At 34.4% G+C, this 15,373-nt stretch overlaps 7 protein-coding genes and 1 non-coding gene across 8 annotated transcripts; 3 read left to right on the top strand and 5 right to left on the bottom strand.

The window, feature by feature from the left end:
• Positions 1 to 139: 139 nt before the first annotated feature.
• TRZ1 (tRNase Z) lies at positions 140 to 2,524 on the top strand (the record flags this gene model as incomplete). Its single annotated transcript, XM_019180789.1, has 2 exons — positions 140 to 628; positions 674 to 2,524. Coding segments are annotated over 2 exons (2,340 nt in total), but the record flags the coding sequence as incomplete, so codon positions are not given.
• A 100-nt stretch (positions 2,525 to 2,624) lies between these two features.
• WICANDRAFT_26626 (sorting nexin 1) lies at positions 2,625 to 3,833 on the bottom strand (the record flags this gene model as incomplete). The annotated part of the gene is made up of 1 exon (XM_019181282.1): positions 2,625 to 3,833. A coding segment is annotated over one exon (1,209 nt), but the record flags the coding sequence as incomplete, so codon positions are not given.
• Positions 3,834 to 5,023: 1,190 nt separating this feature from the next.
• Positions 5,024 to 6,730, top strand: ALG8 (dolichyl-P-Glc:Glc1Man(9)GlcNAc(2)-PP-dolichol alpha-1,3-glucosyltransferase; the record flags this gene model as incomplete). Its single annotated transcript, XM_019185371.1, has 2 exons — positions 5,024 to 5,058; positions 5,134 to 6,730. 2 exons carry the CDS (start codon positions 5,024 to 5,026, stop codon positions 6,728 to 6,730), a joined length of 1,632 nt encoding a protein of 543 aa, XP_019041531.1.
• Positions 6,731 to 6,736: 6 nt separating this feature from the next.
• On the bottom strand, positions 6,737 to 6,919 carry YNG1 (Yng1p; the record flags this gene model as incomplete). Its single annotated transcript, XM_019181009.2, has 1 exon — positions 6,737 to 6,919. A coding segment is annotated over one exon (183 nt), but the record flags the coding sequence as incomplete, so codon positions are not given.
• Positions 6,920 to 8,056: 1,137 nt separating this feature from the next.
• CYT1 (ubiquinol--cytochrome-c reductase catalytic subunit CYT1) lies at positions 8,057 to 9,307 on the top strand (the record flags this gene model as incomplete). Its single annotated transcript, XM_019184396.1, has 2 exons — positions 8,057 to 8,095; positions 8,429 to 9,307. The coding sequence occupies 2 exons, from the start codon at positions 8,057 to 8,059 to the stop codon at positions 9,305 to 9,307; spliced, it is 918 nt and encodes a 305-aa protein (XP_019041529.1).
• An 811-nt stretch (positions 9,308 to 10,118) lies between these two features.
• On the bottom strand, positions 10,119 to 10,200 carry WICANDRAFT_t12. Its single transcript has one exon. It is a non-coding gene; the product is annotated as a tRNA-Asp (tRNA).
• Positions 10,201 to 10,419: 219 nt separating this feature from the next.
• On the bottom strand, positions 10,420 to 13,302 carry RSP5 (NEDD4 family E3 ubiquitin-protein ligase). The gene is made up of 2 exons (XM_019186123.1): positions 13,075 to 13,302; positions 10,420 to 13,013 (listed from the first exon to the last, which is right to left on the bottom strand). Exons 1-2 carry the CDS (start codon positions 13,086 to 13,088, stop codon positions 10,679 to 10,681), a joined length of 2,349 nt encoding a protein of 782 aa, XP_019041528.1. The 5' UTR covers positions 13,089 to 13,302; the 3' UTR covers positions 10,420 to 10,678.
• A 241-nt stretch (positions 13,303 to 13,543) lies between these two features.
• Positions 13,544 to 14,800, bottom strand: WICANDRAFT_27477 (uncharacterized protein; the record flags this gene model as incomplete). The annotated part of the gene is made up of 1 exon (XM_019181377.1): positions 13,544 to 14,800. The coding sequence occupies one exon, from the start codon at positions 14,798 to 14,800 to the stop codon at positions 13,544 to 13,546; it is 1,257 nt and encodes a 418-aa protein (XP_019041527.1).
• Between the last annotated feature and the right edge of the window lie 573 nt (positions 14,801 to 15,373).

The raw sequence follows: 15,373 nt of genomic DNA, 5'->3' as shown, positions 1-15,373 counted from the left end.
TTCTCCTTTTAGAGAACCATCCTTGATCTCAAGAAAAAAGCTAGTTATAAACATCAAATACCAGGTAAGGTTCAAATCTGGAATATCTAAACATTCAACAGCTATAAGAGGAGGACTTAGAGAGGAGAAAGCACCAGGCATGTATCAGTTTAAAGTTATCACGCACCCAACATCAGATACCAGACAGCCGTCTTTGCTACTTATAACGGATAATAAAAGGTATTTATTTGGTAGTATTCCTGAAGGTTCACAAAGGGCGCTCAATCAACAAAAATTGAAAGTTTCAAAATTATCAACCATCTTTCTAACTGGTGATTTGAACTGGGAAAGAGTGGGTGGTTTGGCTGGTTTAATTTTAACAATAAGTGATCAAGGCTCTAAATATTTGAATATTGTTAATGGGAGTGGGATATTGGACTATGCCATATCATCATGGAGAAACTTTGTTTTCAGATTTGGAATGAATATAACAACAAAAATCCAAAAAACTGGTGAATCTCTCAAAGAAGAGGCCATAAATGTCAAAACTATTAATTTAAAGGGAAGCTCTAATACAGGAACTTTTGATGAGCAGTCTCAACAAAAATTGAAAAGATTGGTTCAAAATATGTTCCCAACTTCTGCGCCAGTTGAAAGATCACAGGGAATGGATGCTGAAAAAGTTGGACAAAAGAAACAACAACAAGATGATGTTAATTCTTCAAGAAAATATGTTCATATCAAATTACCAGATGTCACAAAGAATAAAATTTCCACTTGTTATGAAATTCAATTCGATCCCACAAGAGGTAAATTTCAAGTTGAAAAAGCAAAACAGTTAAACATTACAAATAAAAGATTCTATGGTCTTTTAGCATCAGGGAAAGAGGTTGAGCTTGAAGACGGTAGAATCGTTAAGCCAGCTGATGTTCTTTCAGAATCTAGAATATTTCAAAAAGTTCTTGTCATTGATATACCCTCTAATGAATTTCTTCAAAGTGCATATGAAACAAATTGGGGTGATAATGTTGGTTTAATTTTCCACTTCTTAGCGGATGAAGTCGAACCTTTTTCAGAATCTTATATGAAATTCATTGAATCGTTTGGTCCTGATTGTCGTCATCATATTTCACATCCTCGTTACTGTCCAGATTCTATAGTGTTTGAAGGATCTGCCTTAATGACTTTGAAGTTGAAATGCTTGCTGATAAATCAGTTCAACATTCAGTCGTCATCAGAAGCCCAAAGCCTTTTGCCAGAGAATATCAGTGAAAATATCAAGCTATGTTTAAAAGGGCAATCTTTTGAAATAGTCTCAACAACCAAAGGCATCCCTAATCAAATTAACATTACAGAATCTGGAGAATCCGGTGCTTTTGATTGGAACAGCTTACTTGAAAATGAAGTTGTTCCTTTGAATTTAGATTTGAAGCATAAAAGAGATCAGATACTGGATGAATCATCAGTTTCCAGTAAGTCGATCAAAGCAGGCTTACCACTAATTGATCAGGTCGAAACTATAACTTTGGGTACTGGGAGTGCATTACCATCAAAATATCGTAATGTGAGTTCATCTTTGGTTAGAATTCCATATGAAAGTGAGGAAGGAGTTGGGTATAGATCTGTATTACTTGATGCTGGTGAAAATACATTGGGAACAATAAAGAGAACATTGGGTCCTGAAAACCTTGAGTTTTATTTCAAAGAGCTCAAACTGGTTTACCTAAGTCATTTACATGCGGATCATCATCTTGGTATTATTTCTATCCTCAAGGAGTGGTACAAGTTCAACCATAACAATGATCAGCCACTTTACTTGGTGACTCCATGGCAATACAGTCATTTTGTTAATGAATGGTTCAATGTCGAAGGTGATAAATCTATTTTGGATCGAATCACTTACATTAGCTGTGAAAACTTTTTGGTTGGGAAAGAGAGAAACGAAGTTGAACAAATTGACTTCGAAGACTTCGAAATTGGTACAGAGATGGACTTTGTTTCAGCTACTAAGTCTCCAAAAAGAGATATCAATGCTATACTTTCACTTTACCGGGGTGTGGGCATCAAGAAACTTGCTACATGTCGAGCTATACATTGTGCTTGGGCATATTCATGTTCTATAACTTTCAAAACTTCCCAACATGGTGACATTGAAGGACCAAATACTTTCAAGGTTTCTTATTCGGGTGACACAAGACCTAACTTGTATTCTTTTTCAAATGGAATTGGTAAAGCAAGTGATTTGTTGATTCATGAAGCTACATTGGAGAATAGTAAAGAAGAAGAAGCGAAATTGAAAAGACATTGTACAATCAATGAAGCAATTGACGTTTCAAATAATATGAAGGCTAAGAAGCTAATCCTAACACATTTCAGTCAAAGATACCCCAAATTTCCTGAAATTTCAAACAATATTGTGGTTCAATCAGATTACTGTTATGCATTTGATGGTATGATTGTCAAGTATGACCAAATTAGTGAACAAGTGAAAGTGATTGAAGAAATGAAAAAGATATTTGAGAATGAAATCAATGATGATGACGATGACGCATTAGAGGATGAATGAACGAAGGTGGTTTTGGTGGTCACTACAATATTTGTAAATATGTACATTTAATAAAACATATCAGTTTAAGCATGTTTATTTATGCTACTGAAGATAAATTGACATCGTAAAAGGTTTCCCAAAGTTCAACAGCCTCTTTTTGGCTCTCAATAGTACTTTCCAAAAATATCTCAATCGAGTTTCTAAAATCTTGAATTTTTTCAATTTCAAAAGTTGCCAATTCATCTTTAATTGTGCTGCTAATGTCATCAAATTTGGATCTAATACCATTATGCTTTTGTTCAAGTGCATCAAGCTCCAATTTTAAAGCATCAATTTTTTCAGTATGAGTTCTATTGTACTTAAAAGTCTTATCAAAAGACGCTTGTTTCTTTTTTAATTCCGATTCTGAACCAGCCAATTGAACCAAAATCTTATCTCTTTGATGAAAAGTTGTCTTGATACTTCCAATAACTCTTTGATACTCATCTAGTGTGGACCCTAAAGTTAGCATATCCTGCAAGGAAAGTCTATCCAATAATTCTTTGATTCTCAATTGTGTTGTGGAAAATTCCTGGAATAATTCAGTAGAGCTCTTGGAAACTTCCAAATCAGCTAAGGTTGCAACTATATTTGCAAATTCTTCAGTCACAATAGATAAGTCATGTCTTTGAATAACAATTGTTTCCAAATTTTTCAAAAAAAGCTTAAACTGTTGATCTAAGGCTTCAACATAAGATTTCTTGTCTTTGAAAAACTCATCAGGTTCCACAATCTTTGGAGAAAATGAAAATGCTCCACCAATAGAGCTTAAGAATCCTCCACTAGCATTCAAACTTGCATCATTATCTTTTTCACTAGCTGTGAAAGTTGATGTAGCACCAGCAGCTTTTTCGCGTTCCCTTGCTTCTGATGAAAATCTTTCACTTTGTAGAAACATTATAAAATCGGGATCGGTTTGCAAAACTGGACTCTTTGAAATTTTGACCAGCATTCTTTCCAATGCAAATCTTCTTGCTTCTATAAAATCATCATTGAATCTGCCAACAGCTTGTTTATCTGGTGGTGGTGGAATAATTCTACCTGGATGAGTTGACTGTAGTTGACGATATAACCACCTGAAATCTCTATATCTTCTTGAAACAACTGTTTGTGGTGACCTCAATAGTTCTGAGTCAGTATTTGTGCGAACGCTATAGACAATATGAGCAGAAGTTAAATCACCAACTTTGATTGGATCTCCAACTGAAATATCTAATTTGACAGCAGGTTCTTTCTCTTGCTTTTGCTTTTGGTGTATTTTGGATTGTTCTAATTGTTGCTGGGGATCTTGTGGTTCGCTTGACTCTGCCGTAGAAGTTTCTGTTGCAGCTGTAGATGAGGCTTGGTAAGATCCGGGTCTATTATTGGATTTTAATGGTGATAAAGGTGTTCTGTTTATGTCAAATAGTGGAGCATCAGCAGCTTTCAAAAGCTTATCAGCAGGAGATTCTAATCCTTCATCTTTTGCTTCCGAATCGTCATTTATTCCTAATGGACCAAGAACTTCTTGGTTATCACTTTGTAAAATATCATTAGATCCGTTATTTGATGATGATGCTGATGCTAATTGTTGTGGTTGTTTCAATCCATTACGACGAAACCTTGGTGCTTTGTAAACATTCTTTCGACGACTTGCAAGTTTAGTTGGTGATGTTATGTTTTGTTGTGGAGATTTTGCTTGTGTTTCCTCTTCATCGTCACTCCCGAAATTCAACCCTTTGTTTGTATCTCTGAACAATGATTCGTCCTTCTTTGGTGATTTGAAACTTTCTGATATGACGCCTTTATCAGCATCCACAGTTAATGAGGATAAAAGGCCACTTGTATCTGGTTGACGGTGTTGAGTTTTAACGCCTTCTTCCTCATTGATCCCTTCGTTGGACTTATCGTTCTCATCAATCTTAGTAACTTCAGTTTCGAGTGTTTCATCAGCTGTTGGTTTTGAATCATCTTCATTCCATTCTTTTCCTTCTTCTTCTTTGTCTTCATCGTTTTCTAAAGTTTGATGTGAAAGTGTGCTTGATAATTCATTGACTATATTAGATTCTGCAAATCTTGAAGGGTTAGACGACACCACGTCATCCCAGTGCGAAGCTTCCAAACCATCATCAGCCATCATGTTTTAACTCTTCTTGATCAATTGACAGACTAAACCCGATGATCGTTTTCTGGATCTGTCTTGATGATTACTCTTGCCTTATCAACAACGATTAAGGGAGAGCTCTTACTGCTTCCTCAAATCATCACAATATTTTCGCGAATGGGTGTGCTGGCGTTTTGCGTGCGCAAACCGGCTTACGTCGCGAATTAGCTCGATCGTAGAGGGTAAATTTTGAACATTTCAAAGATTCATCACCATTAAACAAACAAGTAAACAAACTCTGTTTGTCCTTCCAATTGGTCTATTGATCTCTTGTGTGATTGCTCAACTGGTGGTTTGCTCTATTAATTTCCACAATGTCAACTTTGAAGAATCGCAAGGAGAAGGGGAAGTCGAAAAGTTTAAATGAAGCTAGTGATGCAATTCATTCAAAGCCAGAATCCAAAACACCATTGAAATATAAGAGAAATTTCTCATTATGGAACATATGGGTAGCAGCTACCATACTGAAAGTCTTGTTATTTGATACTTATCACTCTACAGATTTTGATGTTCATAGAAATTGGTTGGCAATAACAAATAAATTACCTTTGAAAGATTGGTATTTAGAGAAAACAAGTCAATGGACGTTAGATTATCCCCCATTTTTTGCATATTTTGAATGGTTTTTATCACAGTTTGTTCCACAAATAGTCAAAGATGACGGATGTTTGGATATTGTGGAAAAGGGGGCATATGGTTGGCCTACTGTTGTTTTCCAAAGAAGTACTGTGATAATATCTGAAATTTTATTATTTGCAATCTTGCAAACTTATATCAACTTCAGTAAAGATAAGATTCTAAGTTTCATTATTGCAAGCTCGCTTGTTTTATCACCTGGATTATTAATTGTTGATCATATTCATTTCCAATATAATGGGATGATGTTTGGTCTTTTGATTGGTGTCATTGTCGCTGCTGCTCATGAACGTTATTATCTGTTGGGTGCATTATTTGCTACATTGCTTTGTTTCAAGCATATATTCTTATATTTAGCACCAGCTGTATTTGTATTTTTGTTGAGAAAAGTTGTTTTAGATGTTAGTCAAAAGAGTATAATAAAATTCATCAAATGGGACAAATTGATCAAATTAGGTTCTATCGTCTTGTTTATATTTGGTGTTGCATTTGCTCCATTTGTTTATTATGGAGTCATTCCAAACTTATTGGCAAGATTATTCCCATTTTCTAGAGGATTAACACATGCATACTGGGCGCCAAATATCTGGGCTATTTATTCATTTTTGGATAAAATCTTGGTTGTTGTTTTGAAAAGACCATATTTTAATAATGTTTTAGCTAAAGCTATTGGAACTCCTTCCATTGCAGTTATTGATGCTCAAATTGCAAGTACAGCTAATACTGGTACAAGAGGTTTAGTTCAAGATGTTTTTTTCATTATTTTGCCAAATATAACACCAAGGGTTACATTTTTATTGACATTATTCTATGATATCTTGTCCTTATTACCATTATTATTACAACCAAATTTCAAAAGATTGATTGGTGCATTAACTCTTAATGCATATGCTTCATTTTTATTTGGATGGCACGTTCATGAAAAGGCAATAATGTTAATTATTATCCCTTTTACATTTTTGATTAATGAAAGAAGATTATTGAATTCATTTTTAGTATTAGCAGGTGCAGGTTATGTTAGTTTATTCCCATTATTACCAAACCAAAATTTAATTAAACAATTGTACACATTTATTTGGTTCATTATTTATTCATTATCATTTATGGAAGTTTCAAAGCAAAGAACCTTCAAGAAAAGAATTTTCCTCTTTGATAGAATTTCATTGATCTATTTATTCAGTTTAATACCCATGGTGTTAATGGTCTTCATCATTGGCCTTTTCAAAAAAAGATATGCCTTATTTGCCAAATTTGAATTTGTTGGGTTGATGATTTATAGTGTTTATTGTGGTATTGGTGTTATTGCAAGTTGGTGTGGATTGAGTTGGTTATATTTCTTTGAAGATTCAATTTGGTCAGATGAAGATGAAAAAAAGGAAGATTGATCCCATTCATTTGTGTTTTTTTCTATTTTTGCATAAAGGACAGTTCCATCTACCTCTTGGAGCTCTTGTTAATCCAACGCAACTGTAGTGGAACCATTCATATTTACATTTTGGATTATCACAGCCAATCATTTCACCAAAACTAGTTCTTCGACAGATACAGTACAAGTGATTGTCATTATCTTCATCATTTACCTCATTAACGATTTGTTCTTCTGGTACTTTGTGTTTATGGGGTCTACCTCTTTTACGTTTAGTAATTTTGATGGCTGGTGACGACGTAGCTTTCTCTTTAACTTTATCCTTTTTCTTACTTATATTCAGCTTCAGTGTGATTTTGGGCTTGGAATTCTTTGTAGTAGTTCTCTTGTTTGTTCTTTCAGCATGTTTGGCAGCACTGCCTTTCCCATTGTTTGCCATTTCTTGTTCATAAATCTTTTGATCCTGTTGAAGTTGATTGTATTGATTTTCAAGATTTAACTTTGTGATTTTGATTGTTGAGCTAATTGATTTTGCCTCTTCCAAAGACTCAAGCCTCGTACGTGTCAATTGATTTGCTATATGATTGATCTTGGATACTTTCTGGAGATATGTGTCCTTGGGTATATCATGTTGTTTGATCTGTCTCAACAATAGGTCTAGTTCTTGTTTCAATGATTCGTAATTCAAGTTCAAAGTCTGTATCAACCATAGCTTTCTTATGATATCTGAAGGAAGATGGTCCACCACAGAGACAAACGATGATCTCACGTCAAACTCAGAAGACATTATGATGATGATGATGATGATGAACACAACAATAGTAAACGCGCTTGATTCTGTTTTCAAATCAAAACAATCCAAATCCATTCGCGAAGCCCTTGGAAAAACACCCTGTACAAATGCGTCTGCCCAGACTCGAATGGAGCCCCAGCAAATCAGAGCACTGCAATTTCCCATTTAAAATCAGCGTGCACAAGTGTCGCGCACCGTCGCAACGCCTATGCCGCACCAATGACATGTGCTTGATTGAATAACACCTGAACTAGCTCCAATTGAATCCCTGGAAAGGGTGCTATGGTCAGAATCATCTATTTGGAATGTCTCTACATGGTTATATGAGCCTTAGAATAGCAGAATACCCGGTTTAAACCACTTTGTTTGTTGTTTTTTGCCTTGGAGTTCTCGAAGCGCAGTCTGAAAAAAAAAATCACTTTTCATCCAATAAAACAAAATTTAATTTTCATACAATAAAAATCATCAACATCTGTACAAAAAGTCGAATAACTCTCTTTAAATATTCCCTTTCAACATTGAATAGAATAGACTTTTATCACATAGTTCAAGATGTTCTCTTCTATCAGATCCACTGTCAGAACTAACATCGTATGTCCCATTTAATCTGCAGTATTGCTTTTGGTGTCTAGTGTGTTGGCTTGAGCCAATCGGTATTTTGGGTATCAACCAAATTGAACGTTTACAATCCAAAAATACAAATAATTGAAGAATTTAAAAGGTATAATTATATTGAGGAATGATTTGTTCAGTTCAAAATGAGCTATTTCACAATTCAAAATCTCGAGGAAGTCATCATTTATCAATTCTTTTTTTTAGCCTAAAGATCAACAACAACAAATCGAAAAAAGGGTACCCAACCACTACATTAGACACCAGAAGCCATTTTTAATCCAAGTATAATTACTAACTTCTTTTTTTTAGAAAAATTTCTCAACCACAGCTAAACAAGCTGCTGCTGAGCCAACCAGTCTTGCTAAAAAATTCATTGCTGGTGGTGTTGCTGCTTCAGGTTTAACTGCATCTTACTTATTATATGAAGATTCAGTCACTGCTGATGCCATGACCGCTGCTGAACATGGTTTACATCCTCCAGCTTACAACTGGTCCCATGGTGGTATGCTTGATACTTTCGACCATGCTTCAATTAGAAGAGGTTACCAAGTTTATCGTGAAGTTTGTGCCGCTTGTCATTCTTTAGACAGAGTCGCTTGGAGAACTTTAGTTGGTGTCTCTCATTCAAACTCTGAAGTTAGAGCTATGGCTGAAGAATTCGAATATGATGATGAACCTGATGACCAAGGTAACCCAAGAAAGAGACCAGGTAAATTAGCTGATTATATCCCAGGTCCTTATGCTAATGAACAAGCTGCTAGAGCTGCCAACCAAGGTGCTTTACCTCCAGATTTATCATTGATTGTTAAAGCTAGACACGGTGCTTGTGATTATATCTTTGCCTTATTAACTGGTTATCCAGATGACCCACCAGCTGGTGTTGTTTTACCTCCAGGTTCTAACTATAACCCATACTTCCCAGGTGGTTCAATTGCTATGGGTAGAGTTTTATTTGATGACCTTGTTGAATTTGAAGATGGTACTCCAGCAACAACTTCACAAATGGCTAAAGATGTCACAACATTCTTAAACTGGGCTGCTGAACCAGAACATGATGAACGTAAAAGATTAGGTTTGAAAGCTGTCATTGTCTTATCTACTTTATACTTGATTTCCGTCTATGTTAAAAAATTCAAATGGGCTCCAATCAAAACAAGAAAGATTAGATTCACCCCACCAAAAAATTAGAACTTGAAAGAGAAGAAAATTATCTAAAATGAAGGAATGTTGAAAGGAGTACATATTTTCTTCAAAAAATTTAAAATATTCAATGAGATCTAAAAATCAAAACAAAACAAAAAAAAACTTTTAAAAAAAAATTTATAAATTGAGACATGTCATTTTTCACATCTACTACTATTACCTTTGGTTTAACTAAAACTTATGTTTATTTAATGCTGATCAAAACAGTGTTATTCTTTTTTTCTTTTCAAAAATAAACTATTTGATGATTTGGGGGAAGGTTATTTTTTGTTGTTATTTTATTGAGAATTATGGATATACTACCTTTTTTTTTTCACATAATATGACATTTTATTATTAATTGGATCATATTCTCATAAAATACTGCAAAGAGACGGCCTATTTATGTTATTTTTTTATATATTAACAACTATTTAAAGGATTGTTTTCACTGTTTATATATTTGAAACGTCTTTTAGAGTTTGCATTGTGTTCATATTATAGTATATTAAGAAAGAAAAAAATTTTAGAAAGTGTTATTGATTGTAGAGTATATATAATTCAATTAGCTGGAAAGTCAGACTGTTTGGCTTGGAGATTATATTCGATTGGCACTTTAATAATGATCATTGATCACTGATCTACAATCATGTTTTCGCGAATCCATTCGGAGCGAAAAAAAACCAAAAGTATCAATACAACTCAATATTTGGCTTCAAAACTATCAAAAGCCACGCCAAAAGATAACAAAAAAAGAGAAACCATAGCAAGTGATTAAGCTCTCAAAAACGCCAATTTTGGAAAGCAAAAAAAAGTGCTCCGCGACGGGGAATTGAACCCCGGTCTACCATGTACTGTCAAACGACAAACGGTGATTCTAGCCACTAAACTATCACGGATTTCCGATGAAGTTAAAAAGGCGTTGTTGACTCTCACTATCTCGTGATTACGTAATATTTGTGACCCGAACCGTACCTATTTACCAGTATACAAGCTAGATACAGCTTTATATGAATGGTGTAGGTGGGTGTACTTTAGAAATACTCCATTGCAGATTGATCATTAGCGGAGGCAAGATTAGATTAGTACTAGTACGGCATACAAATGTCTAAAAGAATGGCTGTATAATTATCCAACTACTAAAATAGTTGAAAACGAAAAACTTGATAAAAATTAAAAATGACAATAAACGTTGAAAACACCAAATAAAACTAAATTTCTTTGTTCCTTTTTTTCTTTTAACATGGATGATAATAAAAATGATAATAATAATAAAAATAATGTGATAATATTGAATACAAAATATGATGATGTTGAAGATGTGAGCTTTTTTTTTAAATCTTTTCTCATTAAAATTTTAGATGCAAATAAACGTAATCATTCTTGACCAAAACCAACAGTTTCTTCAACAGCTAGACTTAATTTTTGTTTCATAGCTTCATAATCGGTATATGGTGGTAGATCAACTCTGTTGAAACAAGTATGTGACTTTGGTAATTGATTAGATTCACCAGCTTTTTCGATAGTAAATCTTCTTGGACCATCAGAACCTTGCAAATCTTTAAACCCATTGACAGGTATTCTTGATGTACCAGTAGTGAATTGTAACAATCTAGCTTTTTGTTCATTATCCCATTCAGTAATGCACTTCCAGAACCATTGAATAACTTCATCGGTTTCTTGATAACCTCTATAATCGGTATGTTTCTTCCAGTCTTCAACATCAATTTCAGCAATACCACCAATTAGCAATTCAAGTTCTCTTTCATCGAAAACATTGACTAGATCTTCAGGTATCAATTCATTGAAACCATCCATGAATGATTTAAATTGTTCTTCGACACGTTTGTAAATTCTCCATTCTGTAATCAACTCAACATATTCTTTCTTATTTTCATTCGTAACTTCAATGTCTCTTCCTTTTGGTTTCAAATCAACAGTTATTAGTTCACCAAATCTTTCATCTTCAGCACTGAATGTTAAATCTAAAACACCATCTATATCATTATCTAAAGTCCATTTCAAAGATCTATAGAATTCAGCATCAACACCCTCCATATCTTGAAGTATAACCTTTTTATGCAACATCATTTTATACAAGGCACCAACGAAGAAGGCATCCAAGAATCTTCTATGGAAAACACCTAAACCAACAACTCTACCAATGAACTTGAAATAATTCAAATGTTCTGGATTAATGTTTGAGTTTGGATTAATTTGTAATGTATAGTTATCATGAGCAGAATATTCAAACAAACAGTAAAATGGATTAAACATTTCATGTGATAATAAGAAGAAAAATTCTCTTGAAACACCACCATAATCTAAACCTTCTTCACCATCAAATTTAATCATTAATCTTTTCTTCAAGTCTTCAGGTGTTTGTCTCATTATTTCTTGATAGGAATCTTCAAATATGTGATCTCTTCTAACTTTAATATGGCATTGACCTGGCAGAATTCTAAGAGCTGGTTGTGATCTGAAATAAATAACTTTTCTTCTAAAATCTCTCTTGTATTGTGGAACATTTTGATCTAATGAAGATGGTAGTCTTGGATCATCCCATGTTGTAGTCTTTGTATTATGATCAACAAAATAAACTCTTGCTGTGTTTGTTAATCTCATCTCCCAGCCACTTGGTAATGGACCCAATTGTGAAACAGGTTGTTGTTGAACTGTGGTATTTTGACCATAAGTTCTAATATATTGTTGTCTTCTTGGATCAACCCAAGTAGTAGTTCTAGTGTTATGATCCACAAAATATGCACGACCTTCTGGAGTAAATCTTTGTTCCCAGCCTGGGGGTAATTCTCCTAAACCGGCAGTTGTAGCACCAGTAGCAGCCATTGAAACAGCAGATGCTCCAGCTGCAGCAGGAGTGGTACCAGTACTATTAACGGTGATATTGTTTGTTCCACCTGGTGATAATGGTCTATCATCTGGTAATGTACGACCACGATGCTGTCTACGTTCAGCATCTGTCAAATTTTGTCTTTGTTGACCTCTTTCTGTTTCAGATTGCTCCAAAGTTGGTCTTTTCCAAGTTGTTGTTCTTGAATTATGATCCACATAATAAGTACGACCGAAATTATCAGTTCTTCTTTCCCAACCTGGCGGTAATCTCCCATATTGATCCTCGAATGATGAATATTGTCTATTATTGTTGTTGACAGCAAGACTTTGAGTACCACTTCCAATGGCTGGAGGAGCATTAATAGTAGCGCCATTGGCTTGACTTGGAACAGCATTACCACCTGATTGTAAAGTTTGTTGAACATTTGATGCACCTGTGGTCGACACAGGTCTTGATGGACGATTGCTACCATTAGCATTATGTGAAACAACAATGATTAATCTTCCACTGACAACTATATTATCATTAGATTTCTTCAATTCTCTAGTGATGGTTTCTTCGTGTGATGAACTCAAATCTATAACGTCTCCTATTCTAACATTCACAACACCCAAAAACCCTTGATCCTTCTTTTTGAATTTCTTTTGATCAAAGACCTGAATCACAAGTATAGAATTTTCATTAGCTTGAAATTGGAATGTTTCATTCCAGTAAGGATTTAATGTCTTCTTAGCAGCAGATGTGGATTTAGTTTGAGATCCGTCAACTGTTAAAACAGCAAATGGGTCAGGACTTCTGAAAACATCCCTTTTATATAATGATTCAGCTGCAACAATCTTCACAGTAATGCCGGAATTCCTAGATCCCAAAAGTTAGTAAAAAATCTTCACGGATTCGAATATATAGCTTTGATACATACCCAGAATTAGGCATCTTGAATATTCTGTTTTCTTATGATTGAACTTCTATTAGTAACTGGCGGCCAAAAAGGACAACAAAAATTCGTGAAAAACAACAACAGAAACCAGGGGAATAACTATCAAAAAAACAAGGACAAAAACTTCAACACTTTGGCCAGTCTTCTAATGTATAGATCGGTACTTTATCAATTGTTTCCTACCAAAAATCTTCTTTGTTTTGGAAAGCGCTATTCTTGACAACTTTATTGCATATAAATAGGTTGTACTACGAATTTTAAATTCGAATTTTGCAAAATGAGGATATGCGAGATCCGGGTACCACTGCCAAATTGCGGCGGTTGCGCAAACGTTAGTAAGTGAAGAGGCTGAATAATAATTACTGATGCTTATTAACTTATTATCCTACAAAAAATTTATCAATCTGCACAAGTGTCATTCATTACCAATAAGATAGAAATAATAGTGATGTTATTCCATGATGGTTGAGTGGGTAGACTTCTCTAGGGTTCCACGAAGCTTTTGCTCACTTTCAATGCTTTCAAATAATGCTTTGAAGTTACCAGCTCCAAATCCATTATGCTTGTTTCTTTGAATAATTTCCATAAAAAAAGTTGGTCTATCACTTAATGGCTTGGTAAATAATTGCAACAAATAACCATTTTCATCAAAGTCAACTAAAATTCCCAACTTTTGCAATTCTGAAAGGTTTTCATTAAGCTTGATGTTGAACTGCTGAAGCCTTCTTTTCAAATTATCGTAATATTTTGCTGGAATATCAATGAATAAAACACCTCTGGATCTTAAGTTTTTAACACACGTGATTATATCATCAGTCAATAATGCTATGTGTTGAACACCAGATCCATTGTTGAATTCTATAAATTCTTCTATTTGTGATTTGAAAAGACCTTCTGCTGGCTCATTGATAGGCATTTTAACTAACTCGTTAGATGAAGCCATGACAACTGAACGAAGTGCTGAGTATTGAGTTGAAACTGCTTTCTCGTCAACTGACCAAAATCTGTGGAATCCAAAAATCTTTGAATACATCAAGCATGCCCTTTCCAGTTGGTTCCAATCTTCATTTTGAACACAGTGATCAATTTGAAGAAATTTGACTTTTGGTAACTGATTCAAATAAAATTCAGATGATTTGCTATCTGTTACAAAAACATATGCAGGTAAAAATAGACCATTATAACCAGATGAATCAATCAATGTGTGGTGAACATCATCGAAAACCTCCACTGTTGCACATTCAACAATACCATAATGATCTCCTAGCTTTTGAGGGCTTCTAACTTCTTTAGCACCATTCTTTATTGCATTCGCATAAACCATTGGAACATTGTTGACCCCAAATGCAACATCTTTAACACCATCACCATGAATTTTAATGAAATTGTGAATGTCGTTTAATTGTGAATTCACTATTGGATCGGAACTGGAAACAACAATTGGTGATACAAATTCAAAAACGACATCACCATTCTTAACAACATGACCTGAGATAGCCTTTGATCCAGTCTCTAATCCTCTATAAGCTATCCATTGAAACCCAAAGCAGTGAATAAAATAACTGGCCGCTTGTTTTGCATTGGAGACATACCATTTCACGTGATGATAACCACTGAAGCATTTTGATATATCAGCACCAATATCAGCCTCTTGCTGTTCAACAGTGCTACCCTCCGCTTCAACTGAAACTTGGTTTGTTTTTTGCATCTTGCTTTTATAAAAATCAGATTCAATAAACTCTAATATGTGTTTTCTATTGCTCTCATTACTAACGGCTGGATAATTTTGCGTTGGTGATTTAGGTGGTGCTGGAATGTGGGTCTTTAAATTAATTGTATTAGAAACCCCTGTTGTAATATTTTCACAACCTGCACTGGATGATGAGTGAACCCCAAAAGATGTAGATGAATGTTGTTCTTGGGACATGATTTGATTATTTCAGCAAAAGTTGTTTGTATTTATAGCTAATGGTGTGTAGTTCACTTAAGGTATCTAATTATCGATAATTTAACAGTTGGACTGGTCAAATATCGAGATTAGCTGGTTTCTGGCTACTTGATAAATTAAGCTCAGTTTTTGTGTCAATCTACTTTTTCCGCTTAGATCCCGGCGATAATATAAGCTAAAGCAGACAAAAAAAGAACGATATCTAAGCCAAAAATAACATCCAAAAAACGAGACTAGGATCTAATTACACTAAAAAGACAGCTATTTCATATTAGTAAATAAAAAATGCAAAAAAACGGCTAAATTTTGGCATTTTTTTTTTTTTTTTTTTTT

Source organism: Wickerhamomyces anomalus, assembly GCF_001661255.1.
Source record: "Wickerhamomyces anomalus NRRL Y-366-8 unplaced genomic scaffold WICANscaffold_1, whole genome shotgun sequence".
NCBI classification, from domain to species: Eukaryota; Fungi; Ascomycota; class Saccharomycetes; order Phaffomycetales; family Wickerhamomycetaceae; genus Hansenula; species Hansenula anomala.
Note: the sequence above shows the minus strand (reverse complement) of the source record. Positions and strands in the feature narration are given on the sequence as shown.